The sequence below is a fragment of the Balearica regulorum genome, chromosome 16, assembly GCF_011004875.1.
Source record: "Balearica regulorum gibbericeps isolate bBalReg1 chromosome 16, bBalReg1.pri, whole genome shotgun sequence".
NCBI lineage: Eukaryota > Metazoa > Chordata > Aves > Gruiformes > Gruidae > Balearica > Balearica regulorum.
The window spans coordinates 10319460-10336438 of NC_046199.1; the positions used below are offsets into that span (position 1 = coordinate 10319460).

The window sequence follows — 16979 nt, forward strand, 5'->3', positions numbered from 1 at the left end:
GCTGTGGCAGATTTGATTAAAATTGGCCAACAGGTCTGAATATTAGCTAGGGACAGTGAGGCAGCCAGACAGGGCAATTGCATGAGCCTCATTGCCTTAGGAACCCGGAGAGCTGGAGGGGTTCATCACGTACCCGAGCGGTGCTGGGGCTGGTTCCCAGCTGCCCGTGCCCGGCCGGTTCGTAGCTGTGAGCACGGGGAACCGGCTGGGTAGGGTGGCCTTAAAGGAGATTAAAGTGCGGTGCTGGCCTGCGAATGGCTGCACTGCAGGGACTGCGGGGGACACACATCATTCCTCCCCTCTTCCACTGATGGAGGTTTTTGGGGACCTATGGATGAGGCAATGCCTCCTTCTTTGCAAGTATCCAGGTGAGCCAAAACGCCCTGGTCCGCACGTGCTGGCTCTCACACCGCAGCCTTGACTGCAACAAGCCCCCTGAAGCTGCCCAGCCTGAAAGGCTTTAAAAAGGAGGGTCCCTTATAACGGAGGCTGCTTTTATTTCTTCCAGCAGGACCATTGCTTTCCCCTCCTCTCTGGGCAGCCTCTCCCCTTGCAAAGGGTTCTCAGTGATGGGGGGCTGCCCCCTGCTTCCCCCGGCGCTCGGGGCTGAGCCATGCTCAGCTGCTCTCCCATCCGCACCTGGCCATCCGCTCGCTGCATTCGAGTTATGCAGCAAGATATAATAGAAATAATAGCAAGAGATAATAGAAATGATTAATTGCCTGTTGGTGCTGGGGATTAATTTATCAAGTGCAAGGAGAGGCTGCACCCTTGGCAGACCTGGTGCTGTCTGTGCCGGTGGGGCTGCCCTGCTCCCGTCGGGGCCGGTGTCATGAGCTGCCTGTTCTCTGCCGGGAGCAAAGGAGACACCGACGTGGGTGGTGGCAGGAGGATCTCCCCATTGCTCCTGGGGAGCAGCATGGCTGGGACAAATCTGGCTACAGCTTAGGGAAACTTTACTGCTGTAGAGGGAAGATTGGTAGAAAAGGACTTTGAATTCAGAGTTGCAGCTTCTGGAAGACCCGAAATGGTTATTTCAGTGGTGAGGTTAAACGAAGCTTGACTGGCAGCTGTTGTGATGCTCTCTCCTCCCTGTGGCATAACTGGCTGTTTCAGCAATTTTTGAGGGCTAAAGAGCACTGCCTTTTTAAGCCTGAGCTCTGTGGAGATCTGGGCTTGTTTTGCATCCCTTCACCCTGAGCAGCTCCTCTGGGCCTGCCTGTCTGCATGGCCATGGCACTGTTCCCAGCAGAAATGTTCCCATCCCAACAGGAGCAGCCTCACAGACACGAAAAGCCTCAGGGTTGTATTCTGCCACCCTTGCTGTGGAGGAGCATGCTGTCCTATTGATGTGGGGAAGGGATGCAGGGCTCTAAAACTGGCCGCTGGCCTTTTATTTCTTGCTGTTGGACCTTTATCTGCATTTTCCTGCCTGCCAGACTCAGGTGTCCCTCAGTCATCACAGGGTTTGGACTTGGCTGAGCCAGACCCTTTCTCGTGGCAGTGCAGCCCCCTTGGCTTTCAGGGGGTTATTCCTGATTTGCACCAGCATGAGTGGGGGACAGCTGCAGAGAGGGAACATGGTCCTGCTGATTGCAGCAGTCCCAGTATTCCTCTGGGTACACGTTTTTACCCATTTTGGGGGTCATCATCTTCTGGGGACTAAAATGAGAAGGTTGTGAACCAGCTCTCCTGCTACGTGGCTCGAGCTCCTTCCTAATCACTAGCAGCGACAAGAGAAGTAAAATTAAACAGATGGTGAAATTACCAACTCTAAGACATATTATATGGGCAGTTTGCAAATACTTCTTTCTTTTCCCTGAGACTCAGTTAATTAAACTGATGAGCAAATGAAACTAGCAGTGCTTTGGTAATGCTTGTGTTTTGCGCTTTGGTGTTATCCGTTAGCCTCTGGCTCAGAGAAGCCACATTCTTGTCTTCTGATCATCGAGGCACGAAGCTGGGGATGGACCCTGGGAAATGGCTGGGGGATCTGCGTGCCTTCGACTCTTGCCGAAATCTCGGCTGTCCTTCGCTGTTAGCTGGGAGGGAGCACAGCTCTGGGCTCCTACCTTTACAGAAGCATAAACCATGGGCTGAGGCAAGGGGAAAGTGAGTTTTGTTTTTTTTTTTTTCAAGTCAACACAAGGATTTTGAGCCATTTAGTTGCCAGCTGTGGGTCTGAGATGGTTCATGAGGCTGATGAGAGCTGCCGCGCCTCTGTGTCGGCAACTCCCTGCAGATGCTCTCAGTGAGGATGCTCGTTGTAGAGGTGCTGTAATTCTTGGTGCCATAAAACTAGTGCAAAGTCAGAGATGGGGAAGCAAAGCTTAAGGAGCTCAGCCAGGCAGAGCTTGTCCTTCGTGGGCAGGAAACCTCGGGCTCCAGCTGAATCGCTGCTTCTGGGACAGACGTTTGAAAAACCGGCTACTATTCCTGTCTGCAGCGGGAACCAGCCCTGCACAGTTTGAGACAATCTTCCTATCTGCAATTAGACCAGAGCCTATTTTTGTATATCGCATTCCCTCAAGGAATGTTTAGATGAGATGCAGCATTACATTTTACAGGGACATCTTGCTTTTAACCCAGTTTTAAAGCTCACTTAAGTTAGGTCAAATGACTTCCCAGGTCAGTCAAAGGAGCTTGACCTTAGCAGGAAGATTTCCTCATTCCTGCATGCTCCAACCCTGCAGCATAGCCCTGAGCTTCTTAAATTTATTTCATTTATTTTTCTCGAGGAGTTGCAGAAAAGCAGGGCTTTGTCTTTAAGAAACAGAAATTACTTGATCTTCATATGCAGATAAAGGTTAGATTAGGGGAAGGCTTGTATTCCTGTACTCACTAGTAATCATTTCTCAGAGGTAGGGAGGAATCGGAGGCTTTTTTGGGGGAATACCTTGTGGGATGAAACAGCAGCAGTGCTCAGATTTCAATCTGAATAATATGGGTATTGCATGAGACAGCAACTTTCCCTCACATTAAAATCAATGAACGTGCTCTGAGCAAATGCCTGCGCAGATGTTTTAAGAATTACTTAAATGTCCAATATTTTATACTCTTAACTTACCTCCCAATGCACCATAATTGCACCGTGGTCTTTAGGATTCTCCCGTGAACCATTTCTGCAGCTGCATGAATATACTTCTCCCCACCAAGTTTTTAGGAGAAAGCCTCAGCCTGGCAGCACTGAATTGCAGCAGAAGATGACCCTTCTGGCAGGTGCATGGGCTTGATTAATACTTTGGGTTTTCCTCCAGACATCTGGCTCCTCTGAGGCTGTGTGCACACTGCAAGGAGAGCACACAGACAAGCATTTCCCAGTGATTCATGTTCGATGAGGACAGAGAGGAACATTTGAGCTAGAACCTTGCATGCGGTGATTATTATTAATAAGGCTTTTACTCTGAGTTGAGTAAGTTAAATGATTAGAGCCAGCCTGTAAAACAAACAACCGATTCCTTAAATTTAACCCCTTTCCCACTGTAAACGTTCAGATCTTGATCTCCATTCCTCATCCTTTCAGCTTTTGTTCTTTGAGGCTGCAGTCCAGGAAAGCTCTTAAGCTCACTGTTGCTTGTAAGTGTGGAGATACACAATCCTTTGCCAGGCTGGGAACAAGATATGTCATGCAAAACTCATTTCTGCTCAAATTCCTGCAGTTCATGTGTTCCGGTCAGGGCTCTGGCTACTCAGGGCGGATGATGCCATTTGCGCTCCATGACTCCATTATAAACAAGAGGGAAGGGTTGGAGGAGCTCTTGGAGTGGGAACTGATTTCAAAAGTAGTGGGTGTGGAAGGAGAAAATATATGTGAATCCATATCCTGCACTTTTTCTAACTGGGAAATGTGCTGCCTAAATAGAGGGAAGGCAGAGGAAGAGGAGTTTTATGACTTGTGCCCGTACAGTAAAACTATGGACACCTATTCCTTTGGCCTTCGTCTGCTGTGATGGATTTGTGAATGCTGCTTATCTGTCCATAAACCAGAAAACAACCTTCCCCAAAAACCTGATGCAAAGGAAATCTCATCCCTCCCTACTTCCCTGGGATGTAAACGTGCGGGCGTGTTTCAGTAGCTGCGAGGGGAGCAGAAGCCCAGAGCAGGGTGCTGTGCTCAGCCAGCGATGCTCCCGCTCCCAGCCACGTGTCTGGGGAAAACCCCAGAAAGCCTGACCTGCTGGAAAACCCATTTTTGCCACGTTGCTGTCACACAGCAAGGAGAGCAGGTTTGCTGCATCTGTGCACAGGGGCCGAGGGATGTGTCCTGGGGGCTTGCAGGTGGCGGTGGTGCAGTAGGGCAGATCAGGAAAGCAAACCCTTTCATTTTCCTTCCCATCCCAGTGCCACCGCTATAACATGGTTTGGAGTCTCTAAGGCCTGCTTCTCTGTATCCTAATTAATTCCATGGAGCGTGGTTTAATGCAACCTTGCTGTCCACACTGCAGAGTCCTCTGCTGTGCTGCTTTGGTCCTCTGGAGATGCTCCATTTCTCCATTTACACCACCATCCTTAGTACACTTCATGGCTTTGTATGGACAGGGTGCTTCTTATCGGGGCTGTTCAGCCATCATCTCCGTGCACAGAGAAGGCACAGGAGTATTAACATTGTCCCAGAGAGGCCTTTGCTAAAGATTTATTAGAAAGTTTATAAACATGAGAATCCCTGCCTTGGGGCCAGCCTGTGTGTTGCCTGTAAAGGATGTTTTCTACTCACACGGGTGGCCGGGGAGCCTCCAGGCTCCTCTGAGGAGCAAGATCTCAGGTGAGAGGACAGGGCTGGACATGGCTGAACCTGTGGGGAATGAGACACCATCAGGAGCTATTTTTGGAAAGGAGAGCATTTATTAAGACACAGGACTGAAAGGCAGGACTCCCTGCTTCTATTTTCAGCTCTGCTAGTGACAGAAGTCGCCTTGGGAGATGATTTTGGCTGAGCCTGAGCGATGTGGAAACCCAGAGTGAGGTATTTAGGCTTGTGTTTAGCCTTGTAAATGAATAGCTGGGTTGCAAATCACAGCAGGATTGCTTACATGAGTAAAGATGATGGATGCTCCTAGCTAAGGGTAGGTGCAATACAATGACCCCTAGAAAAGTCACGGTGGTATCAGTGTTATGATTCTGATTCACCAAAGATTTAAACTGAGCTGTAAATAGTTCTGATTATGAGGCGCTCTGAGTGTTAAAAGGCATTTGGCAATCTCTGTTTCTCTTCGGTATGGACGTGCTTTCACCTTGTTTTTTTGTCATTGCTGCATTTTCATGGCCTTTGATTTACATTGAAGTTTTAGGATCTTGAACACCAGCATTTTACAAAGACCACAGCAAATGGATTGCTGGGATTACAGATGGATTGCCCATAAGCATTTTGGTTTTGTTTTAGCACAATTATCAATGCCTTGTTTACATCCCCAAAGTAATTTTTAAGTGTTTTGAATGTTTGAAGTTGTTTTCCATTGTGCAGCTTTCAAATGCCTGTAGTAAAATACATCCTTCCTTTCCAGCTTTGCTCTTTCCAATTAAATAAACAATAATTTCCCTTTTCCAATTCCAGGGAAAGCCCGCAAAGCGTGTAACAAGCACAGTGGCTTATTTTACACACTTGTGCCACCTCCTTGTATTGTATCCATCTCCATCACATCCAGGAATCCAGTTGCTAATTATTGGTGCTCCATCAGAGGAAGCCCAGTGTTTTTGCATGTCAGCAAATGTTATTTGAATACAAGTATTTCAGGAATAAATTTAAAGGTGTGGGTTTGTTTGTTTTTTTTTTTTTAATTCTTATGTAAATGGCTGTGTAGATTCCAAGGGGGTTTCTTCTGGAAGGCAAATTAGATGATTAACCTGAAAAGCTGTATGATGATTCTGTCATATGCTTTTACTGAGGGAAAAAAGAAAACGACAATCTTTCCTGTTTCAAGTCATTTTAAGTATTTTTTTCTGAGAGGGAGTTCAGTCATTTCTTTTTCTATTGCTAACATGAAGCACAGTGGATATGAAATCTGGATATGCAGATTTTGTGCTGGGATTTATAAATTGTAATAAGAAGCTTGCATGGGTGTTTTAAGTTAACATAACCTTTGGATGTAAAGCCAGACTTTGGAGGACTTTGGATTTATTAGTATTAGCAGCAGATAGATTTGCACAGCTGAGTCTTGGCTGAGCTTAAAGGTCTGAGCAATAGATGTGGGGGGTGCTGGAACAGCAAAAGGTGCTGGGTGCCGGTTGGAATGAGTGGTGGGTGAGAAGATGCAGTGACATGATGTGTCCTGCTCCAGTGGCTCCAGGAGGCTGGAACCAGCTTCCTCTGTGGAAGAGAGAGTGGTCCAAAACCACACGCTGCCTTTGGCATCCTGGCCTGGGTTTGAGAGAGGCTGGTGCTGGCTCCAGCGGTGCATTGTGTAGGACCCAGCTCCTGTCTGCTTGGGAGGAGGATATTGTCTTCTCCAAAGCTCTAAGCAGAATTGGCATCTTTAATGTAAAAATCATTAGACGAGACATAATTAACGTTCCTTATTGCACATTAACATTACCCAGAGTCAGGCTGCAGACATAATTTGCTTTGATTAGATATGTAGCTTTAAAAATTAGATTCATCCCAACCTCTACACTATTTATTGGCCTGTTTCCCTTTCACTAGCTATCCATTATTATCTGGAGCCCTTTCCTGTGCTGTCTGGGTAGATTAGGTGAAATTGAAGCAGAGTCGACCTTCGTGTTCCCCACTGCCCTCCCTCCGTGGGAGCTCAGAGGATACACACCGTCTCCGGTGTGGACATACCTGAGCTTGCTTCTTCCACCTCCTATTCATGAGGGGTCTACAGATCCTTCGAAGCCCCTCAGGAGCCATACAGACCCAAAGTCCCTGAATTCGGTTTCCTTGCGGAAAGGTTTCATTGTATTAGTCTCCTTTTACAGCTTCCCAGAGGTTTGTGGACCACAGGGTCAAGCAGAGCAGCTGTGCATCACCATGGAACTATTTTGGGATGCTTGTGTAGCTCACCCTGTGATGAGCCAGTGTCTGCATCCATTGCTGGCAGGACTGTTCCTTACCCAGTGGCTGAACGTCCCCGTCGGGACTGAGAGGGAGGGGGTAGATTTTGGTCCACGTGGGATTTGGCCATGGAGCTCCCATGCTTCACTGAGGAAGCTGGCACCTTCCCCGTTGCCTCCCATGCTCGGCAGTGCTGTAATTACTGCTGGCCCTGCGAGTGTGATCTGCATCAGGTATCCCTGGCAATGAGAGCCCTTGGGAGCGCAGAGCCAAAATTACAGCAGCGTGGAGCTGGGCCTGGGGAGATGAGGGGAATGGAGAGGCTGGGGACGAGGCTGCAGTGATGTGCTGGGGAAGGGAAGAAGCAGCACCCCGATGTCCCACAGCACCCAGATGTCCCAGTGCCCCAGCAGCACCCAGACCTGCCCTGGCTCTCACCACATAACCACTGCTTGCTCAGTCCACCCTTGGGATTCAAAGTGATTCTTTTCCTTTCTTTTTTCTGCCTCATCAATATATGTCCAGTGGCAAACTTAACATACAGGACTCCTCTTTCTCGTGGTGTTTGTGCCTGCCAGGACTCATTGTTTGAGCATGGCTTCATTCTGGATCCATCCAAGGTGGTCACCTTCCCCAGCGTGGTGTGCAAGTCTGTGTTGATATTGGCACTTTGCTTTCAGCACCTGCCCAGGCATTTTATTGTGAAGTTTGGTTATAAAAATACAACCCACATTCTACTTCTTTAATCAGAAAATGTAGGATCATCTTTTCCCCTGATCCCTTTCCATTATCTTTTTTGTTTTCCTCTGCTCTTTCTTCTTTCATTGATTATTCATTTGTTTCTTGCTCCAACACAGAAGTTTGCAGCAAAATCTGGGCCACCTCGGGAGCGAAGCTGCCTGACCCAGTTGCAGCTCCTTCCCTCCAGCGGTACAGAGCTCTGCTCCCCCCTGGCACGGTGCGGGCAGCAGCGGGGTCCCGTCTCCAGCTCCCCGGGCTTGGCCCAGGCAACCTGGAGGAGGTAGGGATGGATAGAGTCCATCTGGCTGCAGGGCAGGTTGTGCCTGGCATTTTTATGGCACGGGTTTTAAAAGACCAACTTGGGGAGAAAAAACATTTGAAGTGAGACCCAGAGGAGACAGTAAGGAACATCACAAGTGGGATTGCAAGGGATGTTTTCTTACTCTCTTGAGGTTGTTTCAAGTCTCTGGGCACCAGATCTGGTGTGAGAAGAGGAAATTTGCAGTGAGAAATCAGACAATTGTCCTTATCTGGTCTGCGCTGAATTCATCTTGCTGCTTGCAAAGCTCGGCCTTCGCTGAGATGGGTCTGAAGGTCCCTTACCTCCAGCCAGCAGGGATGCTTCAGCCTGTGGTTCGAGTAAATAGTACAAGTACCCCTATTTTTACTTGTTACTGTGACATTAATGGTCATTGCAAAGCCACAAGCATGACCTGGTGGTGTGAAACTCCTTTTCTTTATACAATGAAAAGGAACAGCACCCACCAGCTGAACCGTACCTTATAAATATTCAATATGCAGTTTGTAGGAATGTGAGACAAAGCCAGACAGATGAATTATTTAATGCTTTTAAAGAATGCAGCTTTTAGTTTCTCCCTGCACTGGCCTACTTTATTGTATCAGTAAATCGATCTTTAGTAAATTAATTTCCTTCCTTTCATTTGAGCAAGCAGTGGGCATCGCGGGCTGGTGGACACCTTCTCCATCCATGAGCTGATGCCAGGATGCCTCCGTAACTGCGGACTCGGGCGTCAAGTGTCAGAAGAGAGTCAAGCTCCTTTGATTTTGCATGAGTACATCCAGCAGTCACAAAAAGCGCAGAGCGGGCAGTTGTGATGGGGACAGATGTGAATGACGGGGTGGTGGGGCACTCCTGAGGCTGCGCTTGGGACAGCACGTGGCAGTAGATGTCAATGAGACCTGGATGCATAGTAAGGAGATTTTGAGAATCTCCCCTATTTCATGGTAAATAAGAGACTGAGAGAGCTGATATAGAAGCTGGGTCCCCCCCAGCTCCTGGCTGGCTGGGGCTCCTTCGTGTCCCTGCAGGGCTGGGACAGAGAGGCCAGCCCAGCTCCCTCCCTGATGGCAGGGTGTCTCTGGCTTCATCCTAAGGTACTAACAGCACCAAGATCACGTTCCTTGGACTGGATCAAACCCCTGCTGTGTCCCATGTCTGGCCACAGAAGAGCAGAGTAACAACCATCCGCCTCCCACCGATATTATAACAAATCTAAAAAGTTGCAAGCATTTCCAGGCAGTGAGGAGTTAATCTGGAGTACCTGTCTAAGAAAGGAACATTAAATTCACCCAAAAATGTCCTACCCTGGCAAGGATGGGAAATGCAGTCCCAACCCTGTGTAAGCTTTTGTGGGTACAAATGCATAAGCAGAACATCAGTGGAGTTTTCTCTGGGTTGGTGGTCAGCCTGCGCTCCCGCTCATCAGCCGGTCTGGTCACCTCTTATCACATTAATAAATTTCCCTGCTTGTTTGCACGCTTGTTGAAAGCATGTTGCAGTGAGAGCTGACAGTTCCTTGGGGAAATAATGTCAGAAGTGATTAGAGCAGCCAGCTGGGAGGGGAGCTGGATTGACACTGGCCAAACTGGGAACAGTCCACTGGGTCCATCCACACATAGCTAAAAACAGGGACTTCACTTTCCCTTTTTACGTGGTGTTGTAGTAGCGGCACAGTAAATTCTCCTGGAGAAATATGTCCAAAAATGCTCTCTGGACTAGTATGATGAAGTGTGAAAAATTCCTGCTCTGAAGACTGACGTGTTCTCTCTTTTTTTCTTTTTATTTTAATTTTTATTTATTTTATGTTACATAGTTTTCTACTAGTTTTCTCCTGCCTGGTGCTGTCTGTCTTTTCAACCATCGATGAGTACCAGAACAGCTCAGAAGGAGCCCTTTACATTCTGGTAAGTGGGGGGGGGTGCAAATGAAACTATCAGTGGGACATTAAAACAAAGTCAAAACCACACAAAATACTGAAGTTGGGGGTGTTTAACTGGGGCAAGAATTTAAAGTGTCACTTGTGAGAAGGGAACCACTAGGACCTACAGGTAAGAAATAGGAAAAATGTGAAAAGGAGAAATCTGTATCAGGAATAAACTAAAAATATTTTTAAGGATCCTTTAAACCCTTCTTCCTAAACTTTTTTATTTTTTCCGCATTTATCTTCAATTGCAAAACACGGTAGCAAGACTGATCCCAACTGAAAAGCAGTTTGATGTCCCACAGCTCCCAATATTTAAAGCTGCAGATGCGGTGTGTAGGGAGCAGCCCGCGTAGCTGCCTCCTCTCCCACACTAGAACATCCCTGCAACTATTTGATCCGACATCAAGCTGCAGAGTTTTGTTCCTTAAATAGCCCGGCATCCCTCGCACTGACAATGTGGCTTCTGCCATCAAGAGCCAGCAGAGATGCTGCACACCCCGCCACGTCGCAGGGCTGCCGGGTTCACGCGTCTCCTTTCCTATTGCCTTTCTTCCTCTTCCCCAGTCCCTGCCCCACATCGACATCAAAAGGTGCTGCAGACTAATTAGGGCTTTGTCAGGTTTGGCACATGAGGAAGCTGAGGCAAGTGCCGCTAATAAAGGAATTGGAGGGAAACGAGCGTGCGCAGCTTATTCGGGTGGCGATGGAAAGAACTGTGACGCACAGCATTGGCGTCCTCGCTTGGCATCAAGGGATAAAGTGTCTCCATCCCTCAGCACCAGATAGCCCAGCACGCAGAGACAACCAGTCCAGTTTTCTAGGGAAAAACTCAAATCCTCTGTGAAGAGTCCTAGGATGGAGTAGCTGGTTATTCCCATCTCTAGTTTTCCCTGAGCTGCTTGGTGTTATCCTAGTCAAGTCCTGGAGACTGATGGTGGGGAGATAAACAGGTACTAATCCGTCCTGTGATGGGAGACACCGACACAATACCAGAAAGTGTAAAACTAGTTCACAGGCTACAATATGCAGAACATCTCACCAGCCCAGGGAGGGTGAGGGAGGGAAGACACAACAGCAAAGATCTGACAATGTTTCCAGCCTGGGCTCTCCATCCTGGTGCAGACAGCTCTGCAGTATGTTTTCTGAGGTGTGCAGAGTTTAGGTCATGGCTTTGTATTTGATTCTGGAGCGTGCTCCCCATCACATTTCTTTCTCGACTAACAGCGTTGTCTCCCTCGCAGGAAATCGTCACCATCGTGGTGTTTGGGGTCGAATACTTTGTGAGGATCTGGGCGGCCGGCTGCTGCTGCCGATACCGGGGCTGGAGGGGAAGGTTAAAATTTGCTCGCAAGCCTTTCTGCGTCATCGGTAAGACCTGCTTTCCTGCATGGGATTTTTCCTAACCAAAATGGCCATTGCAAGCTCTTGCTTGCATGGTGCTCCGGTTTCTTGCATGCTTTTTGGGGGTTGATCCTCAGCTGCTTCGTGATCACCTTGAGAAAGGGAAGAGCACAAGGGCAAAAGTCCTAATCCATGGACAAGCTTTTTGTTATTCTGCATGAGGTCTGTGCTGTCTTCTGCAGACCTGGGAGCCATCCCGTTGCCCTGCGTACCCCAGGCATCGCTGACAACTGCCGGCAGCCACAGAAAGGGGGTTTAGCCAGGAGACGCTGAGCATAGGAGCTGGGATCCTGCGATCCTGTGTCCAACCTCGACACTGAATTACTCACAAGTCATTGAAATTCTCTGTGTCTCACTTTGCCTTCCCTGGTGCTGATGAGCTGCCTCACAAGGGAGTTATGAGACTTAATTAATTCTTGTTTGTAAAGTACTCGGCGATCCTCTTGTGAAAGGGGCCATCTGTGCACAGCAGTTATTTCTAACGGGGTAAGGAGTGGGCAGAGAGGCCGTGCCATTCGCTATGGAGCCTGCTTTCAAATGCCTGGGAGCTGGCAATGGTCATATGAAGGATTTTAGCTTATTCCACAGAAAAGCACTCTGATAAAATTTGCATAGAAAACCAGGGAAGAGGGCAGTTTTCAGGATCCTTAAATTTTGAATATATAAAGTAAGGATTTTTTTCTTGGCCTTTCTTTGTTCGTGAGCACCTTTGGATTGCTATGGTGGACCTCTAGGTTTTCATGCCCAATTTAGACGGGGAGCTCACACCTCTGGACAGCGCTGTGTAACGGGCAGCTGTGGCTGATTAAAAAAGGGCATGCATTTTGCAAAGATTTAGTGCAGTTTAGCAGTGTTAACACTGCTATCATCAGAATTCAGGCTTTGCCATATTTGACACATTTTCTATGGGAAGGATGAGTGTGGAGAAGGAAACTAGGATGCTTCCATAAGGTATGTAGTGGCTCCTTTCATCCAGGTTAAGATTTCTGCTGTGTCCTTCCAGCACAAGATACAACTGATACAAGACCCCTTTCATGCACAGCCTTCTGCTGCCAGTGGTGGTGGGAGTGCCATCCCACTTGGTAGTGGGTCAGCAGCATTTCTTCAGCTTTCAATGCCCTCTGTTCGCGCAGACATCATGGTGCTGATCGCTTCCATCGCCGTGCTGGCAGCAGGGTCCCAAGGGAACGTCTTTGCCACCTCGGCGCTCAGGAGTTTGCGGTTCCTTCAGATCCTGCGCATGATCCGCATGGACCGGCGGGGCGGCACCTGGAAGCTCCTGGGCTCTGTGGTCTACGCACACAGTAAGGTGAGCAAGCCCCAAGCAAGGACGTTGAGTTGCTGTTTGTGTTCCCCCCTCCAGAGACACCGCTTTGGTTCAGTTCTCTGCCCCAAAGATCTCCCAGGCCTGGGGAGGTTGGAAAGACACCATACGATAACACGGCGAGCAATGCAAAGTCAGAGACACAAGGTCCGATGGAGCCCTCCAACCAGGAGCGGAGAGAAATGAGGGATGTTTAGATGTTTGCAGGGAATATCTTGCACACGGTGACCACCTGCACACTGACACAGCTCATTTCAAAGAGTTAGCGGTTAGCCAAGCAGCCTCGTTAAGCATAGGTGTTGCTGTGAGTTCTTTGTCTAGGGTGCACGCTCCACAGCGGATGCATTTCTGAAGGTGCACCCTCCGAGCAGCAGCCTCTCGCAGGCGTGATTAATTGCGCCGAGTTCCTCTTCCCAACGTGAGATCGCGGACCAGTCACAGAACCGATCCCTGGTGTAAGGCGCTTTGGCCCTTCTCCTGTTTGGGAAGAGTTTGTTGATAATTTTTATTTTGTTTCCTGCTGCTTAAATTTATGAATTTAACATTTTTTCCTCTTTCCTGCACTTTTCCCCCAAAAAACTTAGTCAGCTTATCCAGACCTATGTAAAAATCATAAGGAATTTGTGTCTCTTTTGTCCATACTTGTATTAACTTCATCCAAAAACAATCACTCCTGTGAATTCGGAATTAAAACTTCCCTGAAATTGGGGTGTTGTATCCAGACCCCAGCTTTGTAGCTCCTCCCCAGGAGGGGACCTGCCCTAAGCAGAGTCCCCAGGGATTTGGGGGTTCCCATTTCAGTTTTAATCCCGCTTCCTTGTGTTGACTGGGGAAATAGGTCTTTTTATTTCAGTCTCAGTTCCACATCTTGAGTTAATGGAGCTATTAACACTCCCTTTCCTTCTCCATTTGCTGTATGTGTTTAGATGATGGGGTCTTCAGGATGGGGATTGTCCTGTGTGCGTGGCAGGGCCACCACTAGCACGTGGTCCCATCTCAAAAAGTGGCAGGACTGATCTCCAACCGAAGCCCCAAAGCCTAAACAAATGCAGGAACAGTTCAGACCTGAGGCCAACCGCAAGCGACTCAGCTTTTGGAGATGCAAACCGGGATTGCAATTATTCTCTTCTGTCCCTTAATGATCTTGCAGGAGCTGATTACTGCCTGGTATATTGGCTTCCTGTGCCTCATTCTGGCCTCTTTCCTGGTATACTTGGCCGAGAAAGGAGAAAATGAGCACTTTGATACATACGCAGATGCACTCTGGTGGGGTCTGGTAAGTAATTTTCCTAGAACAGCTGCTGGTTGTTAAAATAAAATGTCCATTAACCCTCCATCTCCTATCACTTACGTGAGGAATCGACTTACGGAGTGCTTAGTTAACATTTTTATTAAATGGCTTTGGGCTACTCTATTTAGCTCTTTTTCTTAAATAAAGCTTGTAGAAAATGTGGAGGGATCACATTTCTTGAATTAGCTGGAGCTGCAAGGAAAATGGGAACTCAAATGCTCTCAGTCTTGGGATTTAGCTCTATCGTGACAGTAGAAGCAGGTCAGATTAAAAGACTCCATGCTACGGGGTGCTTTGATCATCATTTTGACAGGTATTGCCACCTTTTAATTATTTAAAATCGTACTTAGGCAATGTGCTGTTAGACATGCTGGAATAAATTTTATAAAATTAATAGGGCCTAAGTACTAGAAAGACTTGAGTGCTGAAAGCACTCCTCTTTCACATCTTTGCTGACAAAGGAGGAAAGGGCAGTACTTGTAGTTTGCTCTGTGTGCGCGTGTGCATGTGAATTATTGGATTACCCGATTAACAAAGAAAGAATTAATGACGTTCTAATCTTCTTGCATTATTGTTGTTCTGCTCTGACACTGTGGCGCTAGTTTGGCCTTGATTACAAAGCATGTAATGAAAATCCCAGATCTGATCAAATCCCAATAACAGGCTTGGGGAGGAATCGGCTGATCAAGCAGCTCCTCTGTTCCAACAAAGGGAAAGAAGCACTAAATTGCTTTTCAAGCCCCTTGGTTATGACAGAAAATAAAAACAAAGCCCAATTTGACATAACTAGAAAATAAACAATGAGGAAAAAGTGACAGCCCAGATTAGAGCTCAGTCTCGGGAAAACCATGTGCAGATTTATCCCTCCTCCTCCCCAGGCTGTGAGAACCTTTGGCCAAGGATCACCCCTTCCCTGTTTCAGGACATGGAGGTGCACCAGGCTGTTTTGCCACTGAGAAGCTCAGAGTAAAATTTGAGCTTCATTAAAATAAATAGGTTTTGTCATTGTCCAACTCCTGGGTCCAGTACAGACATGTTAAGAGATGGGCAAAATAAATCAAATTTCAGGTTCAGAAACTCATCCCTTGGTCTGATCGTAGTGGTTCCAATCCTTGTAGTGTTCTATCTAAATTACAAAAACTTGTAAACCAACTTTGCAGTGATTATGGAGAGAGCATTACTTTGACTTTGTGTTTCAGTAAGGAATAGCCATATAGATGCATTTTCTAACCGCTTTGTCAAAATGGCATCTAATTGATAGGGCTTTTAGTGGGTCCAATTAAACAGCGCTTTGGGATCGTACTTCCATTTGTGTAAAAGTGATTTTATTCTAACGCGTGAGGTTTCCAAAGCCACATCAGCACGGTGTCAGCTCCTGTCCCTGGGGCCAGCTCTGTCTGTGGACGCTGCGGGATGGGGACGACTTTCCCCTTGGCACAGGGACTGTTGGGGTCCATTGGGCAGAAGTCTCAAAGATGATGTTCCTAATCAGACCATCTCTCCCTGCCTTGCCCTGCCAGTCCCAGGCTCTTCAGACCCTCTCGGAAGCCTTGGGGGATACCCAATATTTCCCACTAGTGAGGTCTGTGGACTGAAGTGGGAAAATGCATCTTTTCCTGCAGTTTGGAGTTCAGGAGATTCTTTGTCCCCAAAAAATCTCTCGGCTTCTTTTCCAAAATACGTGCAGCAGCTTGCCAGCACTCTCTTGGTGCATTGCAATAATACTGGGGAGGGGAAAAACATCCCTAAATTAGATTGTACGAAGCAGCCATACTTCATCCTGGCCAGCTAATGTGCTGGTTTTAAAGAGGAAGGGAGACCAGCTAATAGGCGCTGCTGGGAAGATTAGGAATAAACAGCATCAGTTCTTTATGCACGCAGATAGCCCTGCCTGCTTTCGTGAGGTGCCGAAAGGGAGTTGGGGGAACTGTGCCGGTTCGCTTCCCCTGCCGAAGGCGCAACCCCGTCTCCCGGGGGAGGCTCCGAGCTGCCGCAAGCCTCCGCACCAGATGGCAGCTCTCTCTGTGTCAGCTAACGGCAAGAAAACGCTCCTGACTGGTGTGAAAACTCTGTGTGTCGAGTAGGGAGGGTGGCAGTGCTGTGCTGGGTGTCGGGGCATTGCTGCTTCCCACAGAGGTGCCCATCCCAAGAAGCCGGGGTCCTCCTGGGTGCCCGAGCTGCACCTCGACTTGGTCCCTCATGTCCCTCTTCGGTGTTGCGGGAGTTTTGCCCTTGTCGTTTTAGTTTTAAGTCTGTCTGATCGAGGTCTGTGCGATGATCTCCTCCTTGCAGATTACTCTCACCACCATCGGCTATGGGGACAAGTACCCGCAGACCTGGAACGGGCGGCTGCTGGCGGCTACGTTCACGCTCATCGGTGTCTCCTTCTTCGCCCTTCCTGCCGTAAGCGGAGGCGTCAGTGGCTGGCTGGGAGGGGGGCTGAGCTCTGCTTTGTCCCTGGCCCCTGGAGCTGGTGGCATCATCCAGCGGTGTGATGCAACCAGAGACTTCCCGACTGTGATTGCTCCATGGTTTTTTGAGTCAAAAAAAAGGGGGGGGGGGGAGGGGAGAAGAGAGGAAACCCTGTCTGAATGTCCACAGCTCAGGCACTATGTGTATGAGCGAATGGGATGGAACCTCTAGCTTTGGCTCTAAACAAAGCCAAACCATTTTTTCATGCAAAGGGCTGTTCCTAGGGGTGATTACGCCATTTCAGCAAATTACCCCCGTCCTTTTTACAGCGTGTTTCAGTGTGTTGCATGGATCTGATTTTCTCCTATGGGGATAATTTGCTGGATGGCAGCGCGGTGTGGTTATTTTGGTTTTATCAGCCAGCTGGAGGTAGTTTGTTAAAAGCAGCAATTCCAGTAAGCGCCAGCAAAGTCTGCTGCCCCTTCACAGGGAGCGTGTCTGCCAGGGCTGCCTCGCATGGAGTCTCCTCCTTCCTCCCCCTGTACGTTTGAAGCAAAAAATGAGCCAGAACAAACCTTTGGAGGGAAAGTTGGC

At 48.2% G+C, this 16979-nt stretch overlaps 1 protein-coding gene across 1 annotated transcript in view; it reads left to right on the forward strand.

Moving 5' to 3' along the window:
* Window positions 1–16979, forward strand: part of KCNQ2 (potassium voltage-gated channel subfamily Q member 2) — a 77556-nt gene that overhangs the window by 14906 nt on the left and 45671 nt on the right. Inside the window, exons 2-6 of the mRNA XM_075768644.1 lie at window positions 9847–9937; window positions 11199–11325; window positions 12492–12667; window positions 13833–13958; window positions 16266–16376. Coding sequence (XP_075624759.1) covers window positions 9847–9937; window positions 11199–11325; window positions 12492–12667; window positions 13833–13958; window positions 16266–16376 — 631 coding nt within the window. The remainder of the gene's footprint in view (window positions 1–9846; window positions 9938–11198; window positions 11326–12491; window positions 12668–13832; window positions 13959–16265; window positions 16377–16979) is intronic.